This window comes from Leguminivora glycinivorella, chromosome 3 (genome assembly GCF_023078275.1).
Source record: "Leguminivora glycinivorella isolate SPB_JAAS2020 chromosome 3, LegGlyc_1.1, whole genome shotgun sequence".
Taxonomy (NCBI): domain Eukaryota; kingdom Metazoa; phylum Arthropoda; class Insecta; order Lepidoptera; family Tortricidae; genus Leguminivora; species Leguminivora glycinivorella.
Genome location: NC_062973.1, coordinates 14,657,744 through 14,673,735, shown reverse-complemented (window position 1 = coordinate 14,673,735; position 15,992 = coordinate 14,657,744). Strand labels below are relative to the sequence as shown.

The following is a 15,992-nucleotide window of genomic DNA, read 5'->3' as shown; positions in this document are numbered from 1 at the left end:
TCTTAACACCTAAGCATCATAAACCAAATCAAATTGTTCAATTAGTGCGTGTTTGCAGATAGTTTTCCTGTATGATTTAATTCCTTTGTATGATATCAATGTCAAACCGACCTTGAGTATGAACTTTTCCAATGCCATGATGATTCAACAATCAAAATAAAAAAGGAAGTCAGACACTTCCTAGTAATCCTAAAATAATTGTACGTATTATAAAATATGTACATTTAGTGACACTTTTCTATCCTAGAATTCCTAGGAACAGTGTTAGGTATTTTTCTTTCCATCACACTTACTGGTAAAGGCGCTCTTGATACTTCAAAATAGTTAATTGTTATACAAGGGGGCAAAGTTGTATTTTAACGCCGAGTGTGGAATTGAAAAACGAGCAAGTGAAAGGATTCTATAGTTGAACCACGAGCGAAGCGAGTGGTTCGAGAATAGAATCCTGAACTTAGCGAGTTTTTCAATACACGAGAAGTAAAATACATTTGCACCCGTGTGTAACACAAAACTTTTCCCCTCACTATAGCGAGGAAACTACAACGCAAAAAATGCGTTTATCACTGCTTCCAGTAGTTCCACAGGTGGTAAAATCATCTTCATTACTAGATTCACCTACTTTTATAAACTTTAAAGCAGTTAATTTGACAATATTCAAGGTCAAATTACTTTACCCACTAGTGGATAAAATGCGTTTTTACCCGCTGACATTAAAGGATAAAACACGTGTTTGCGAGGTAGTGAGGGGAAAATAAATAAACATGTTGCATTTTATCCACATTGTGTGCATGAAAAGTAAATAAAATAAATAAATATTAAGGACATTCTTACACAGATTGGCTGAGCCCCATTGGTAAGCTCGAGATGGCTTGTGTTGCAGGTACTCAGACAACGATATAATATATAATATACAAATACTTATATACATAGAAAACATCCATGACATGACTCAGGAACAAATAATATGTTCTCATCACACAAAACACACATAAATGAAAAAATAATAAAATTAATAAAATAAAACAAAAGATAAACGTCATACGTTTATTGAATCCTTAAAGTCTAACAAGGCACAATGTATACTTTTAACAAATATAAGAGATTCACAAAATACATTCTCTCAAAAAAATCTAACAATTACTTAGGTATTTAAAAAAATAGTAACAATAAAATGTGGAATGATTACTTTATTGTCAATTAAACTGATTGTATTTTAGTAAATTGGTTGGTCTCTTCTCTTATTGAACGCTTCAAATGTTGGTCCTTACGTGATCACAGTAGAAAACTCATTTTCTTAAATAGAGCTTAACCCTAACGGCTCAGCCACGACATTGGTCTAAGCGCGGCAGCGGCGAGCGGCAGTCATACGAGTGAATGAAAAGTCCCATCGCTGTGTCTCGCTCCAATGTATGGCCGCCGCTCACCGCTGTCGCGCTTAGACCAATGTCGTGGCTGAGCCGTAAATCCCAAGTTTTTCAGCCAACAGTTTTAAAGTTCAAAAAATCGATTTTTAGGTGGCAACAGTTTCCTGTGATTCTGAAGGGTAAAATGGCAGAACTATTATGAACAGCTGACTGAGGGCCGCCATCTTACCGAGCAAAATGGTGCGCGCATGAACACGGAATATTTGCGTGCGGGGCATTGCCTCGCGACGCTGTTTGGCCAGTGTGGACCCGGCTAATATCCAATAGGCTACCATCCTACTAGTGTTTCAGTGTCTTTTTAAGAATTGTCAAAACGATTTACTAATTATGAAATTAATATGGTAACTAACTTTATTTTTTTTAATATAGGAAAGTAGCATATTCGCTATCATGCAGTGCGAAACACTGAATGCGTATATCGCTATCGAGTTCGATGACAATTAAAACTCAAAGTCAAATTGAGTGGTTAAAGGCACTTGTGATTCTACCGGGTATTATGGTAGGTTTTGTAATAAAAAAAAAAATAGGGAACTTGATTGTAGTTAAAATAAAAAAAATATACCATGCACGAAATAAAGCATCAGATAATTATAAGAAAAACATGGACAGAAGTTATTTTTAAATGCAATTTCTATTTAATAAGTCAGGTAGAAATATATAAAGTAACTGAGTTGACCGTGACGTCACTCAATTCTATTTCATTTAAATTCTATATTAGCTAGTCGTTAAAATTCGTTTCGACAGTTATTAAAAAGAAGCTGATTTGACTAGGAGGCAAGAAATTGAGTGGCAAGTGATCCTACCGGCCATTAGGTAGGTTTTTTAATAAAAAAATAAAAGTTTAATGATGGAACAGTCTGAGGTTGGTGTGTGCGAGCGTGATCTTGTGCTCGTTGCAGGCGGAGATGACTTCTGCGTCGTTGTTCGAGCCTGACGGGCTGCCGATGTATTCTACGCCGCACTGTGAAACAAAATAGAAAACGGTCACAACAATGGTACAGGTTAACTCACAAGAGCATGTACCTACGGATAGCACAAATGAGTGAAAGAAAATATGCAAGGTACAGCGGGGCAAATCTCAACTGGGGGGCAATTGTAACTAGTACACTTTTTCCATTCTTATAGTATTATGTTGAGTTCTACATGTATCCACTGAACACGCTTACCATATATAACCGGTGGACACTCTATTTAATAATGCAAACATTCTGAAACATGGAAAAAATGACCAGTTACATTTGCCGCCCAGTCGAGAATTGCCCCGCTGTACCTCATATGAAATATATGGATCTAAATTCTGAAAATACAAATAACTAGAAACTAAAACTGAAAATGCAAAAAATGGTAGCTCAAAAGATATGACATGTGATAACACAATCTGATTAACTAACGGACTAACTTTTTTTTATCAAGTGATTAATGCATTTGTTTGTATCGGTACTTTACTTTCCTTCTTTATTATATCTAAAAAGAAATTAATGATATAAATATAAGCGACTCTTTATGATACTAATCTCCGCATCACCCACACTTAGGTTGCGTTTTACGTTCCTGCTCCGTTAGAAGAGATCTTTCAACTTGAAATAGGCAGAGTGCCTGGGAGGTGGTTGATAGATAGATAGATAGATAGATAGAATACTCTTTATTGGCACACCTCAGCAAGAGATACAGAAAAAAGACACAATATTATTATAGAAACATGGTAATCAGTGGTTGTGGATCAGGTGTAATCTTCTTGTAACAATCTCCCGGAACTGGAAGAAGGCAGATGCCAGGGCAACTTTGTCCAGGTGTGTGAGAAACTCATTGCGTTCCTAGTCCCTTAGGAGATAATCTATAAACTGTCTTTATAGACTGTCCTTAGACTTACCTTAGGAGAGCCAGCACCAGTCTGGAGAGACCATTATACTATCTGTGTAATACTGTCCTTAGACTCACCTGTACAGCGCCACAGTATAAGGATATATCAGTAGTTAATCTCCGGCAGCGGCGGCGCGGTCGTTACTACTGCGCAAGGTCACGCAGGGTTGTACAACGTTACTATAATCGACTTCGTACAATGTAAGTTGTTGTAAATCTAATAGGTACTATTAACTGTAAGTAGGTTTTAGTATAACAATACCACGTCATGACACCACATTAGTCAGTATTGAAGATACAAAAAATCATTATAAATATATTACTCTCATACGCGCAATAGTAGATTGTGTAACAATAATTGCAAAAGCGTTAATTTAAGTGTTCATTTTATATGTTTTCTCTAGAATACACCCAATCCATCACAATAAAAAAAAGATTCGTTTGAACTAGAAACGTAGGTACCTACTGTCCTACTCGTATTAGTAACTGTGTATGGCGCTATGCTAGTACCAACGCTCTTTCTACCTTTTTATCTAATAAAGATTCAAGTACGTATTTGTTTCTTAAATACTGACGAAATCATATTTACATAAAATGTTTGAATAGATGTTTGCACAATATTTAAGTAGGTACCAAACTTTCGAGCTAGATAGATCGCAGCATCTACCTAAATGTCGTTACAGATAAATCCTTATTGATTTTAATGTGTCATTCTAGCTTTAAATCTCACTTTTACGCCATTTACGTAAGCAATAATGTACCTAACACTGCAAATATATAACAACCACTTACTTTTCTGGGTGTCTAGGAATTCTAAAGAATGACATTTCCGCATTTTGAGAACTTTCCATACACCCATAAACACTACAGTAACGAAAATATGTCTTCGGTGCTGACGTCATTTTCTCCCGAACTCAACACGTCAACACAGCGCGCAAACGCGGCCCCGACTGTCCAGCCCAATAATCACCAGTTTCGCATGTTTTCGCCGCATGCGAGGGGAGGGAGGGGGACACACCGCGCGGCGTGAAGTTTGTAAGAAGAGTTATTACTGGTTTTATACTGTGACAGCGCGGTCGATGTTGTCCCGGAACGGGAAGAAGGCGTCAGAGGCCAGGGCAACTTTGTCCAGGTGTGTGAGCCACTCATTGCGTTCCTAGTCCCTTAGGAGATATCTATAAACTGTCTTTATAGACTGCCCTCAGACTTACCTTAGGAGAGCCAGCACCAGTCTGGAGAGACCATTATACTATCTGTGTAATACTGTCCTTAGACTCACCTGTACAGCGCGGTCGATGTTGTCCCGGAACGGGAAGAAGGCGTCAGAGGCCAGGGCAACTTTGTCCAGGTGTGTGAGCCACTCATTGCGTTCCTGCTCAGTTAAGAGTGCGGGCGCGGGCCCGTCGAATAGCGACTCCCATTGTGCTAACGGCATGTCAGTACCTGGGAGTAATCAATAGTTTTAGGAGTTAGTTTTTATGCATGGAAATAACAACACATTTAGCTGTGAGAGTAGTTACAATCAACATCAATCGTGACGGCCAAAATGATCACATGGAATATTATTATTTATTTTTAAAATCGTGCACCAAACTAACTGTTTCTGTTTAGCCCTGATGGTTGACTGGTCGAGAATGCCTCAAGGCGTTAGGTCCGCCATTTGTACTCTTTTTTTTTGTAAATGTGTGCAATAAAGTTTAAATAAATAAATAAATAATAAATATTATAAAAAAAGCTTAGTTTAGGTGTGTTACGGATGTTACGATAAACCAGACTAGAATTAGAACAGAACAGTGCAACTGTGATCTCTCCACTCGGCGAAGAAAATACTTCTTTTCGAATATTTGCAACGTGCATGAAGGCGTGGTTTTCAGAAATAGGTATCTTACTTAATCTTATGGGCATGATCAACAGTAACGCAAGCGGCCGTTGTAACTAATTTGATTTCATAAGATCCGCGAGAACAGCATCAGTCATGCCCGTAGCGAATAAACTTTGAAAATACACTAACCAATGGTCCCGTTGACGAAGTTGTCGATGGCGTTGGACTGCACGGCGCGCGTGACGCCGTGCTTGAACTTGAGGTCGCGCACGCGCGGGTGCGCGCGCGCCCACCACAGCGCCGCCTTGCCGCCCGCCAGCCGCGTGCAGTGGATGCGAGACTGCTGCCCGGCTCCGATGCCGATAACCTGGAAACAATCCACAATGTAAAAAAAAAAAGTAAAAATTGACACCTACGTACTTCCGACTTGACTTTCGATATGCTGCAATGACGTATTGTAATACTTTACCGCCACCGATCAGGATCAGTAACTTCATTTCGTCTATTTAATAGACTCTATTACACAGTACAGTACGTCCGCTTTTAGCGGCAGCTTTAGATATGTTGCAATGAGGTGTTGGAACAATTTACCGCCACAATTTACCCACACAAAAACAATTTAAAAAATTAAAAAAAAAAGCGCGCAGCGCGTTCGCTTTTAGCGGCAGCTTTAGATATGTTGAAACGAGTGTTGGAATAATTTACCGCCACCAAACAGGATCAGTAACTTCATTTCATTTATTAAACAGTACCTACACAAAAACAAAAACAATGAAAAAAAAATACAATTCGTAAATTGGCACCTACGTACTTCTGACTTGACTTTCGATATGCAGCAACGAAGTGTTGGAACAATTTCCCGCCACCAATCAGGATTAGTAACTTCAATACATCTTACTCTGCCTGTCTTAATGCTCTAAGGTTAACTGGAAGAAATCCCTTGATGGGATAAGTTCGCCTGTGGATAAGTTCGCCTTTGTACAAATGAGGCTATTCTCCTTATACTGATCAACATTTGTGTGTTATTTTTTTTTTCCTGTGTTTTTTCTAAAAGGTTATTATTGCATCCTATTCGACAAAGTCAATGTATTAGTAAAGTACTTGTTGCTTTTATGCCGAATAAATATTTTATACTATATGAAATTAGTCGTACTAACCTGTCCATCCCTAGCGAAGCACACAGAGTTACTCTGAGTGTATTTGAGCGCAATAGTAGCTACGATGAGGTCTCTCACAGCGTTTTCAGGCAACGCCTTCTTGTTGGTAACAATGTTCTTGAACAGGTCCGGGGAGATGACGGCGTCGTTCCTCTTTTGTTCCAGGGTTAGACCGAAGATGGTCTTCTGTTCTAGGAGAGCAGGGTCATAGGTGGGGTCCATCTGAAATAAATATATAAAATTAGTACATGTAATGTCGTCACTACAATGCAAAACGTTTGGCAGTACAGGTCTTGCCAGATCACACGTTTTCGTAACATTTATTTTATTTCTTAGCAAAGAGGATAGAGTATTATAGAGAGTTACTGTCAAAGTAAAATGTGTAATCACAGTGCATAGACTGCCATCTCTCGACACAGGCTTAAAACTTTTGAACCTCAGTTTTGACAATTTGGCCCATATTGTTAGCTTGATATGTGTTAAAATGTCAAATATTAATATTAGCGCTATCTAGCCGAGCGTTCCCCAAAGGTGTAACGCCATCTAGGCCACCGTACCTTTTTTTCTAGGGCTTTGAGGTACGTTTTTTTCTTAGACTTTATCCGTCTATAGGAGTTACATATGTCTTTGGTACATTATAACGAACCCCAGGCTCTCATGAGCCTCTCATAACGCAAGGAGGAGGAGTACATTATTGTATGAAACACAGATGTCATATAAACCATAGATCAAGCAAACGTATCTACTTAGCGTGTCAAATGAACTCAGTGAAATCCACTGAGTTGTCCGTCTTTAATCGCAGCTTGCAGCTTTCGGGCGTCAATTTTTGTAAGTTGAAGTCAACAAAAACATTAAAAATGCCTCGTTACATGATATTTAATTGCAACAACATAAAACTTATCAACACTCAAGGGCCTGAGACATATTTAAAATCACAGGCAAGTAACAACTTCAGTACAAAATCTGACACGCTCGGCCGCCATACAAATAAATGAACTCGTTTCTTCTATCTAAATCTAATTCTGTGGTATGAAACGAAAAATAGTGAACTTCATCACACTCAGCAGGCAAACGAAGTCTCCAAACCAGCTTTATTTCGATTTCGAACTTTATTTCAGTTACGCTTTTAGAACAAGACACAATAGCTGCCTCCCTTCTTCTTATTCAACAGTTCCAATGCTCCCTTACTGTAACCCGGAGCGATGACACCATCAGACACCTCCCTCGATATAATCCTGACAATAACTTCATCATACTCATCAGATAGTGCAAAGAAGTCTCCGTCTCGACTAGCCACTGATTTATATAGTGACTGACCTGTAGAACGCAGTAGCTGCCTCCCTTCTTCTTCTTCAATAATTCCAACGCTCCCTTGCTGTAGCCCGGAGCAATGACACCATCCGACACCTCCCTCGAGATGATCCTGGCAGTGACTTCATCACACTCATCAGACAGTGCCACAAAGTCTCCGAAAGAGCTCATGCGGTCCGCGCCGCGGGCGCGAGCGTAGGCGCAAGCGAGCGGAGTGAGCGAGGGGAGCAGGTCTGCTACCATGCATACGGCCGCCTGGAACATTTCAATGTTTAACGTGTACCACAACTGGACAAAATCTGGACGAATACTTTAATAGGCTAGTTTCTAGTAGTCAAATCAGCTTCTTTTTATGAACTGTCAAAACGATTTGCTAATATGGAATTACTATGAAATACTGAGGAGTGACGTCACGGTCAATTCATTTACATTATATCTTTCCCTTTGACTTATTAAACATAAATTACGTTTAACATAACTACTGTCCATATTTGTCTTCTAATTAGGTGGTGCTTTATTTCGTGCACTGCATAATTTTTTTTTATCTTAAGTATAGGAAACTAGCCTATTTTTGTTTCATAAAGAAAAAAAAAATATGATAATGACTTTTCTATGGATAGTTGACACTAGATCTATTACCAACACATGCAACATTGAAACTATAGCTGCCGGAACTCCAAGGGTTTGCTAAATTCTTGAAGCAGGACTTGATTCAGCTCTGGCACTAACTGCCACGCGTTCAGCGCGCCACAGAGGTAGATGCAACCAGGGAACATAAGGCCTGATTTAGACGGCGTGCAAACTCGCATGCGAATTTAGTTACACTGCGGGCTGTTTAAGTTACATACAATTTTGCACAGCCGTCAAATACCGCAATGTAATAAAACTCGTATGCGAGTTCTTGTACCGTCTAAATGGGCTCTAAGGCATCAACTACTTACTTACTAACAAAATGTCTATCTATACTAAGTACTAACCTCCTGCTCAGTAAGAGGTAGTCCAATAGCCGCGCCAGCAGGGGAAACGTGCTTGAAGCTGGTAGCTGCCGGAACGCCAAGGGCCTGCTTCAGCTCTCGCACTAACTGCCACGCGTTGAGCGCGTCGCAAAGGTTGATGAAACCGGGGGAACCGTTGACGGTTGTCAGGGGCAAGTGGTCGCGGGTTGTGAATACTTGGGCTGGTTTCTGGTGGGGGTTCATACCTGGAAGTTTCAATTTATATAAGTTGTATTATACAGACAGCAGAGATCGAAGAGTTTAATGTTTTTTTTTTTTCATACTACGTCGGTGGCAAACAAGCATACGGCCCGCCTGATGTAAAGCGGTCAGCGTAACCTATGGACGCCTGCAAATCAAACAGTTTCACATGCGCGTTGCCACCCCATTAGAAACTTGTACATTCCCTTTTGCTGTGTTAAGTACACAGCAAAAAGGAGTGTACAAGTTCTAAGGAGGGTTCGGGTTGCCGACGACTCAAAGGACAAATGTGGTGTGCACAGGCTTGAAAATGTAAGCCAAGTTACTTGGAAAAATTTCTCGCACGCTAGTATCACATCTCGGACACAGGCGATCAAATATATGAAAGAGGCGTGTTCCTAGCACACATTCTAAGCTCGTGTAGGAGAACGCGTAACCTGCTTGCATGAGTGAGATATGACAGGTCGAGAGGGGATGGGTGGCACTTTCAGCGGGGAGCGGGAGTGGCCATACTGTATGATAGTACTCTTTATTATAGTGTTCTAGTATAGTACCATCTGCAACACTGTTGTACATTTGTAATCCTTATCACAAGGGCATAAAGTCTACCGGTGGTTAGTTAAGAGTGTGTTAGTGTTACAAGTAGTACCACTTATTAAGATTGAATTAGCCATGAGCTTGGTTAGAGATTCAAAAAATAAGACGTAGGGTGAATTACTTATCGACTCCTCTCTATGCTCAATAGATGATTCCTACAAAGGAGTCCCTGACATTTATCAGTTCATCACTTACCATAACGCAAGGTCATCTGCGCCTTGCCGGCTGAATACTGCTTGCGGAAATAGTCAGAGATCGCCGTGTCGTACTCCGAGGTGTGGGTAAAAGCCTTCAGGGCCAGCTTTTGCCTGCAAACAGAATCTTTCTTTAGAATATTCGTTTAATTATTTGTTTGTACACTGTATAGCCACACCACGGACAGTGACGATCAAATGTATGAAAGAGGCGCGTTTCTACGCACACAGTCTAAGCTCGTGTAGGTGAACGCGTACCATGCTTATATCAGTGAGATAAGACAGGTCGACTCGGTCGTTTTTGGCGAAACTTTCAGCGGGCAGCTGTGTGGCCATACTGTACGCTAGTACTCTACTCTTGGGTTTAGCCACAGATTTCGGGAGATAGGTCATGCCGGGCGATTTGTATAGAATACGCCTGTCGCAAGGTCTGCGCAATCCACACAAAGCACCAGTAATTGTAAAGATAATGCACGCACACACCTAATCCACACACACTTGTAGCTGGACGCTCCTATTGCGCAATACACGCGCATCATTTCAATGTATGTGTACACGCGAACGATAAGCGAGCGCGATCGCGCACGCACACAATGATAAATAGCGGGAACGCCTCGCCTCGTTTCCGAGAAAAATGTCTCACTGAGTGAATCGTTTTGTACACCGTTCATTGCGGCGCAAAACACTACACTGTTTACAATATGTTCCTTGTGTAGCCGCAATGTATAATGAACGTTTTAAAGCACAAGCAAACGTAAGGTTACATGGTACAACTCGGAGTATTACGTTGAATTCGTGTTTTATGTGAAATAAAAGGAAATAAATAGTATTTACCTATGAAATGTTATCCTATCGGCTTGGAAATTATTCAGGTCACTGCGATGTTTGCAAGTTATTATTGCACACTTCGGCATTTTTGATAAAACTCGTTTTTCGTCGGTGAACAGCGCGCGTGTACACTCGATGACAGCGGACGGCGAACTGGCGGCGGTGTAGGCCCAATGGGCCTACATCTGCGACCAGGCCGCGCGCGGCTTGTCCTCTCTATAGAATTTTTTCCTCTGAGGGTTTAGCCCATTAAACAAAATCAAAGTTTGTTTTTAAAGAGTTCATTGTATGCTTTAGAAATTAATTCAATAATTAATGGTAAATTGGTAGTTAAAAATATTATTTTTAACTTATAAGAGTTATTAAATCACGTTGTAGAACATACATTTTACTTTATTTTTACGACATTTATTTCATGCATGCGTCTCGTGCGTTGTGTGCGTTTCGGTTCTGTACGACCGCCGCTCAACGAATAAATTACAAAGTAAAAAGTAGGTACATCAAACTTGTATAATTAATATTTTTTTGACACGCCTTCTAAGTACGTACTTTCTACGTACGGTACGTAAGAAATCTATTTCAGTCAGTAGAACTAGAATCCCACAAGACGACTTACTTTTACTGTACTTACCTAGTCTCCAAAGAAGTCTGTTTCTTCTGTTTCAACTCCTCAATAACACTGTTATAGTCACTAGGATCGCATAAAATCGTAACACGGTCGTGAATCTTTGCAGCAACGCGGAGGAGTGTCACACCACCGATATCGATGTTTTGAGCAGTGTTTTGAGCCACTTAGCTACATATAAAGAACTCTACAAGCTGTCTTTACTTTTACTGGACTTACCTAGTCTCCAAAGAAGTCTGTTTCTTCTGTTTCAACTCCTCAATAACGCTGCCGTAGTCACTAGGATCGCATAAAATCGTGACACGGTCGTGATTCTTTGCAGCAGCGCGGAGGAGTGTCACACCACCGATATCGATGTTTTCCACGGCGTCTGCGATGGTCACGTCGGGCTTAGCCACGGTGTCAACGAACGGGTACAGGTTGCACACCACTACGCTGATCATGTCAAACTTCTGGCGCTTCATGTCAGCCTGGTCGGAGTCAGTTAGCCTGGGGGAAAAATTTATGAGTACGAAAAACAAGGTTTGTATAGAGTGGTCAAAAGGAAACTGTAGGTAAATTTAGTTCGCCTTATGAACGCCATGTATTGAACTTACACGCTAATATATTTGGCACAAGCAGTACTAGAAATGATACCTATGATTGCTTCTTTAGCACCAATAGGTACTGTAAATATTAAAGAGTACTTTGACAACATTAACTATTTAGTAAGCTGCAGAGAAAACCACCTACATAAAACTTGGTTGATGGGTTAGAGTACCTCTACAGGTTTCGGACCAACACTTCAAATATATTTACCTTGCTAGGATCCCACCATGCACCGCAGGATGCAGAGACTTGACGCGCCCACCGAGCATCTCCGGGGCTCCAGTGATGTCTGCCACATCGCGAACCTGCAGCCCTGCGGCGCGGAGCGCGGTCGCTGTGCCTCCAGTACTGACGAGGCTTAGTCCGATCTCTGACAGACATTTGGCTAGAGGTACCAAGCCGGTTTTGTCGGAGACGCTGAGGAGCGCTGGAAAGTAACATTTTGTTGAATGACTCTTGAAGCGCAATATATAATAATATAATAGACAAGTCAATGTCAACAACACAAGCGTGAGTGAAACGTAAGCTTGAGTGATTATAAAGTAAAATCCATTTTGAGGTACGGATCCCTAAACAATATTGATAACAATGTAGACAGGACAATGACGCTCCGATAACTAATGCGGTGCTACGTCATAAGCGCCGACCACCATTATGGTACTTTTTAACCGACTTCAAAAAAGGAGGAGGTTCTCAATTCGACTGAATGTTTTTTTTTTTTATTTTTTTTTTATTTTTTTTTTGTATGTATGTTACTCGATATCTCCGAGAATCGTGGACCGATTTTCAAAAATTTTTTTTTGATCGATCGGGTATAACCCCGAGATGGTCCCATTGGCACCAAGTCAGGGTCTGATGATGGGATCTTGGAGAAATCGAGGGAACTCTTCAAATGTTATAGGCACATTTAATCGTAAACTAGAACTTTCCTTTGCTAATCCGCGAATAGATAACGTGCAAGTCAATCAGTGCTAACCTGTTATAATTACTTGCGTATTTTTTACATGCAATTAACTTTCCCACCCTCCCACCGCAAAAATAAAAATAAATACGCAAATAAATATAACAACCCACCACCAAAAATACAAAACTCGACACGTGTTTCGCCTCTCTACGAGGCATCCTCAGGAGATACTCCTGAGGATGCCTCGTAGAGAATACCTGCTTGTTTATTATGAAATATATTGAAAATTATGAAATATAGGAGATACTCCTGAGGATGCCTCGTAGAGAGGCGAAACACGTGTCGAGTTTTGTATTTTTGGTGGTGGGTTGTTATATTTATTTGCGTATTTATTTTTATTTTTGCGGTGGGAGGGTGGGAAAATTAATTGCATGTAAAAAATACGCAAGTAATTATAACAGGTTAGCACTGATTGACTTGCACGTTATCTATTCGCGGATTAGCAAAGGAAAGTTCTAGTTTACGATTAACATGGATTTCCGCAAAGTAACGCCTGATTCCATCGATTATTTGGCACATTTAATGTTTTTAGTGTATTTTTCAAAGGTACACCAGTATTTACGCCTGACGGTAGTAATTTTATGTGGCTGAGCTGATGATGGAAGGTCAACTCCTCAATGGTTAGGAGTTAAAGGATAATTCTTTCACTACTGTACATATATTCGGACTGATACATATAATATCACTAGGAACCACTAAAAATCAACAAATAAATTAACTTTTTAACAAAAAATAAAACCGCCTTCAAAAATAAGCGCGTTACAAAACACGGAAAAACTAAAAAGCAAAAAATAATAAACCTTTCAATTCAGATTTCTTATCGTATTGCAATAATCTAAACATCCAAATTATAAACAAATCAATTATTTTTGGAGTCGGTACCAGCCTGTGTATGGTTGGGTGGGGCAAACAGGCAATAGCAAGGCGACGAACAGGTCTGGTACCGACCACAAAAATAATTGATTTGTTTATAATTTGGATGTTTAGATTATTGCAATACGATAAGAAATCTGAATTCAAAGGTTTATTATTTTTTGCTTTTTAGTTTTTCCGTGTTTTGTAACGCGCTTATTTTTGAAGGCGGTTTTATTCCCTTGGAAAGTCCTAATTTCTCTTCCAAACAATAATTTTGGAGATATAATATTTTATTCAAATGTAGCTATTTAATTGATACTTGTTTGTGTCCAAAGGTTATGAAGCCCAGATGAATTAGGTAACATAACCAATTATTTTTTTAATTTATTAATTTAATTTTCTTAACAACCAGAAACATCTGCATCATATCGTATCAAGAGACCGTGAGTTAAAGTCTCAACAAAAGTTATATTATAATTATTTACAAGTGCAGTATTAACAGTTATAAATATGATACAATCATACTTTTCTTTTTTAAATTAAGTCCAATCACTTGATGAAACTGTCTTAGGGACTATAGGGGCCATTGATTGACTTATGTAATGCAAATAAAAAATATAACTTACCTAACTTTCCATTGGCAGCCATGTCTGTATGTTAGAAGAAGCAGAAATCAACTGGGAGTCCACAACAGTCTGTGTTAATATGGGATGACCTTTCGCAGGGGTTCCTGATAACAAGAGCTTGTTTATTACTTATTCGTAGGGTTGAACAAAATCTGTTTTTTAAATTTGTAGTTATATTGAATGTTTGCTAACTTTAACAAAAGAGTTTTGAAATTTTGCTAAGTTTATTTGTAGTTACTGTTTTTTATAAGGAAAATGAAGTAAAAATCATTTAATGAAAAAGATCAGTTCACAAATGCATTACTTAGACAATTTTTAATTTTAAAAGCATGTAGGTTTTTTACAATATAAAATATAAAACAGACCGAAATGTTATAAAAACAACTAGGTATAAGCAAAAAAAGAAACCTAATCTAGGATGCCAATGCTACAGCAGCTAAACAGCTAAGTATAATATGTTTTGTCCCATGGTTGACTGGTAGAGAATGTCTAGTGGCATCAAGTCCACTTGTACTTTTTTCATGTGCAGTAATTTTTAAATAAATATGCATTTTATTATCATAATCTACTGACTGCTTCATATAAATACTGATAACAGAGTTGCATTTTTGCCTCCACCCGAACCACAAAATTAAAATTTTGAAAAAACCCCTGACCGCAACATAGTGGTCTGATTTTCATGAAACATGACTAAGAATACTCCCGACTCACTCAGCTTTCAAACAAAAAAAAACTAAATCTAAATCGGTTCATCCGTTCGGGAGCTACGATGCCACAGACAGACAGACATGTCAAATGTATAACAGTTTTTTATCAAATCAAAGATTGATTGAAAATTATGAAATATTGCATGCATGTGACAACCCTAGCTGGTTTACGTCAAGTAACATTGTGACGAAAATATTATTGTTGTTGCCTTATGTCTGTGATGATATAACTGACAAATATTTCACTTTCCGTCAGTTGATAACTTAGAGCAAACAACATTATTACCGATTATCAATGTGAGCTGATTCAGTTATAACATTGGATATTATGGAAGATTCCCAAAAGGGAAAGATATTATGAAAATAATTTGAATTAGAGTTAGCTTAGATTTACAGATATATAAAATTTTATTATAGAAAGGTGAGAAAAGTATGTTGGTAATGGTAAACAAATGTATGTTATATTGAGCAACACCAGCTTTATGTTGAGAAAAAGGCCCAGCTAGACGTTATTAGCATCCAAATCAAATCTGTGAAAAGGTTATTTTCAATAATATGTTGAATACCTCCTTTGTTAGCTGATTATTTGATTAAATTGAGTAAATAAATATTGTAGATAAAAGATTTTAGACGGATGTTTTTTTCTTTAAGCCATCACCATCAATTAAAATAAGTTTAAAAGTTATTTCCATAGGTTTGTTACTTACACAAAATTAAACAAGACCATCTAAACTTCAATATTTTAAATTCTGTTGAGATCCTTAACATCCAGTAAAAAAGCACACTCACTATAATTTTAGGATAAGAACTGAAAGTGAAATAAACTCCGAAAAGAGTGTGAAGTTTCAACACTACAAACTTAACCACAACGCCTTACCACGAGGAACTTGATAACCCTTTTGTGGTTTAATATCTGTCGAAATCGAGCAGCAATATCTTCAATAACACTGTGCATCGACAAACTACTAAAATAATAAACGTATTATAATAGATTAATGAACTTACCTAGTGTTTGAAAGTTACTATTAGATAGTTTTATTAGTTGAGCCGGGTTTCACAGGCCAAGCAAGCTGATGCAAATGGAATCTGATAACAAATTGTGTCAATAAAGTACTGACTTTGCCATCATCCAAATAAGGACGAATATTGTTTGTCAGTTCGATACGATTTTGTTATTGACATTAATCAGGTGTTATTTTCCACTTATTCTTTTTATTAGAGGAAATTACTTTAAAAAA

General features: G+C 38.7%; 2 protein-coding genes across 4 annotated transcripts in view; one reads left to right on the top strand and one right to left on the bottom strand.

The window, feature by feature from the left end:
• Positions 1-1,748: 1,748 nt before the first annotated feature.
• Positions 1,749-15,899, bottom strand: LOC125242649 (bifunctional purine biosynthesis protein ATIC). Of its 3 annotated transcripts, none has more exons than XM_048151488.1 (12): positions 15,760-15,899; positions 14,048-14,151; positions 11,813-12,029; positions 11,234-11,503; positions 9,563-9,675; positions 8,552-8,775; positions 7,581-7,829; positions 6,264-6,485; positions 5,296-5,473; positions 4,657-4,727; positions 4,352-4,440; positions 1,749-2,389 (listed from the first exon to the last, which is right to left on the bottom strand). In XM_048151488.1, the coding sequence occupies exons 2-12, from the start codon at positions 14,067-14,069 to the stop codon at positions 2,266-2,268; spliced, it is 1,779 nt and encodes a 592-aa protein (XP_048007445.1). In that variant the 5' UTR covers positions 14,070-14,151; positions 15,760-15,899; the 3' UTR covers positions 1,749-2,265. The 3 variants fall into 3 exon arrangements, with proteins under 3 accessions (XP_048007445.1, XP_048007444.1, XP_048007443.1); XM_048151487.1 differs by lacking the exon at positions 4,352-4,440 and having other exon boundaries at positions 1,749-1,915; positions 2,231-2,385; positions 4,564-4,727; positions 15,760-15,896; XM_048151486.1 differs by lacking the exon at positions 4,352-4,440 and having other exon boundaries at positions 1,749-2,385; positions 4,564-4,727; positions 15,760-15,895.
• The window catches only part of LOC125242650 (cell wall protein PRY3-like), a 29,378-nt gene continuing 28,193 nt past the window's right edge, over positions 14,808-15,992 (top strand). The window contains exon 1 of the mRNA XM_048151491.1: positions 14,808-15,175. The gene's annotated coding sequence lies outside the window, so the exon portion shown is untranslated. The remainder of the gene's footprint in view (positions 15,176-15,992) is intronic.

Bases quoted from the DNA above. Each gene is read 5' to 3' on its own strand.
- LOC125242649 (XM_048151488.1), bottom strand. From the start codon at position 14,069: ATGGCTGCCAATGGAAAGTTAG. The intron at 7,830-8,551 runs GTTAGTACTTAG...GAAATGTTCCAG, and splicing joins TACCTCTTACTGAGCAGGAG to GCGGCCGTATGCATGGTAGC. The intron at 4,728-5,295 runs GTTAGTGTATTT...GATTACTCCCAG, and splicing joins CTTCGTCAACGGGACCATTG to GTACTGACATGCCGTTAGCA.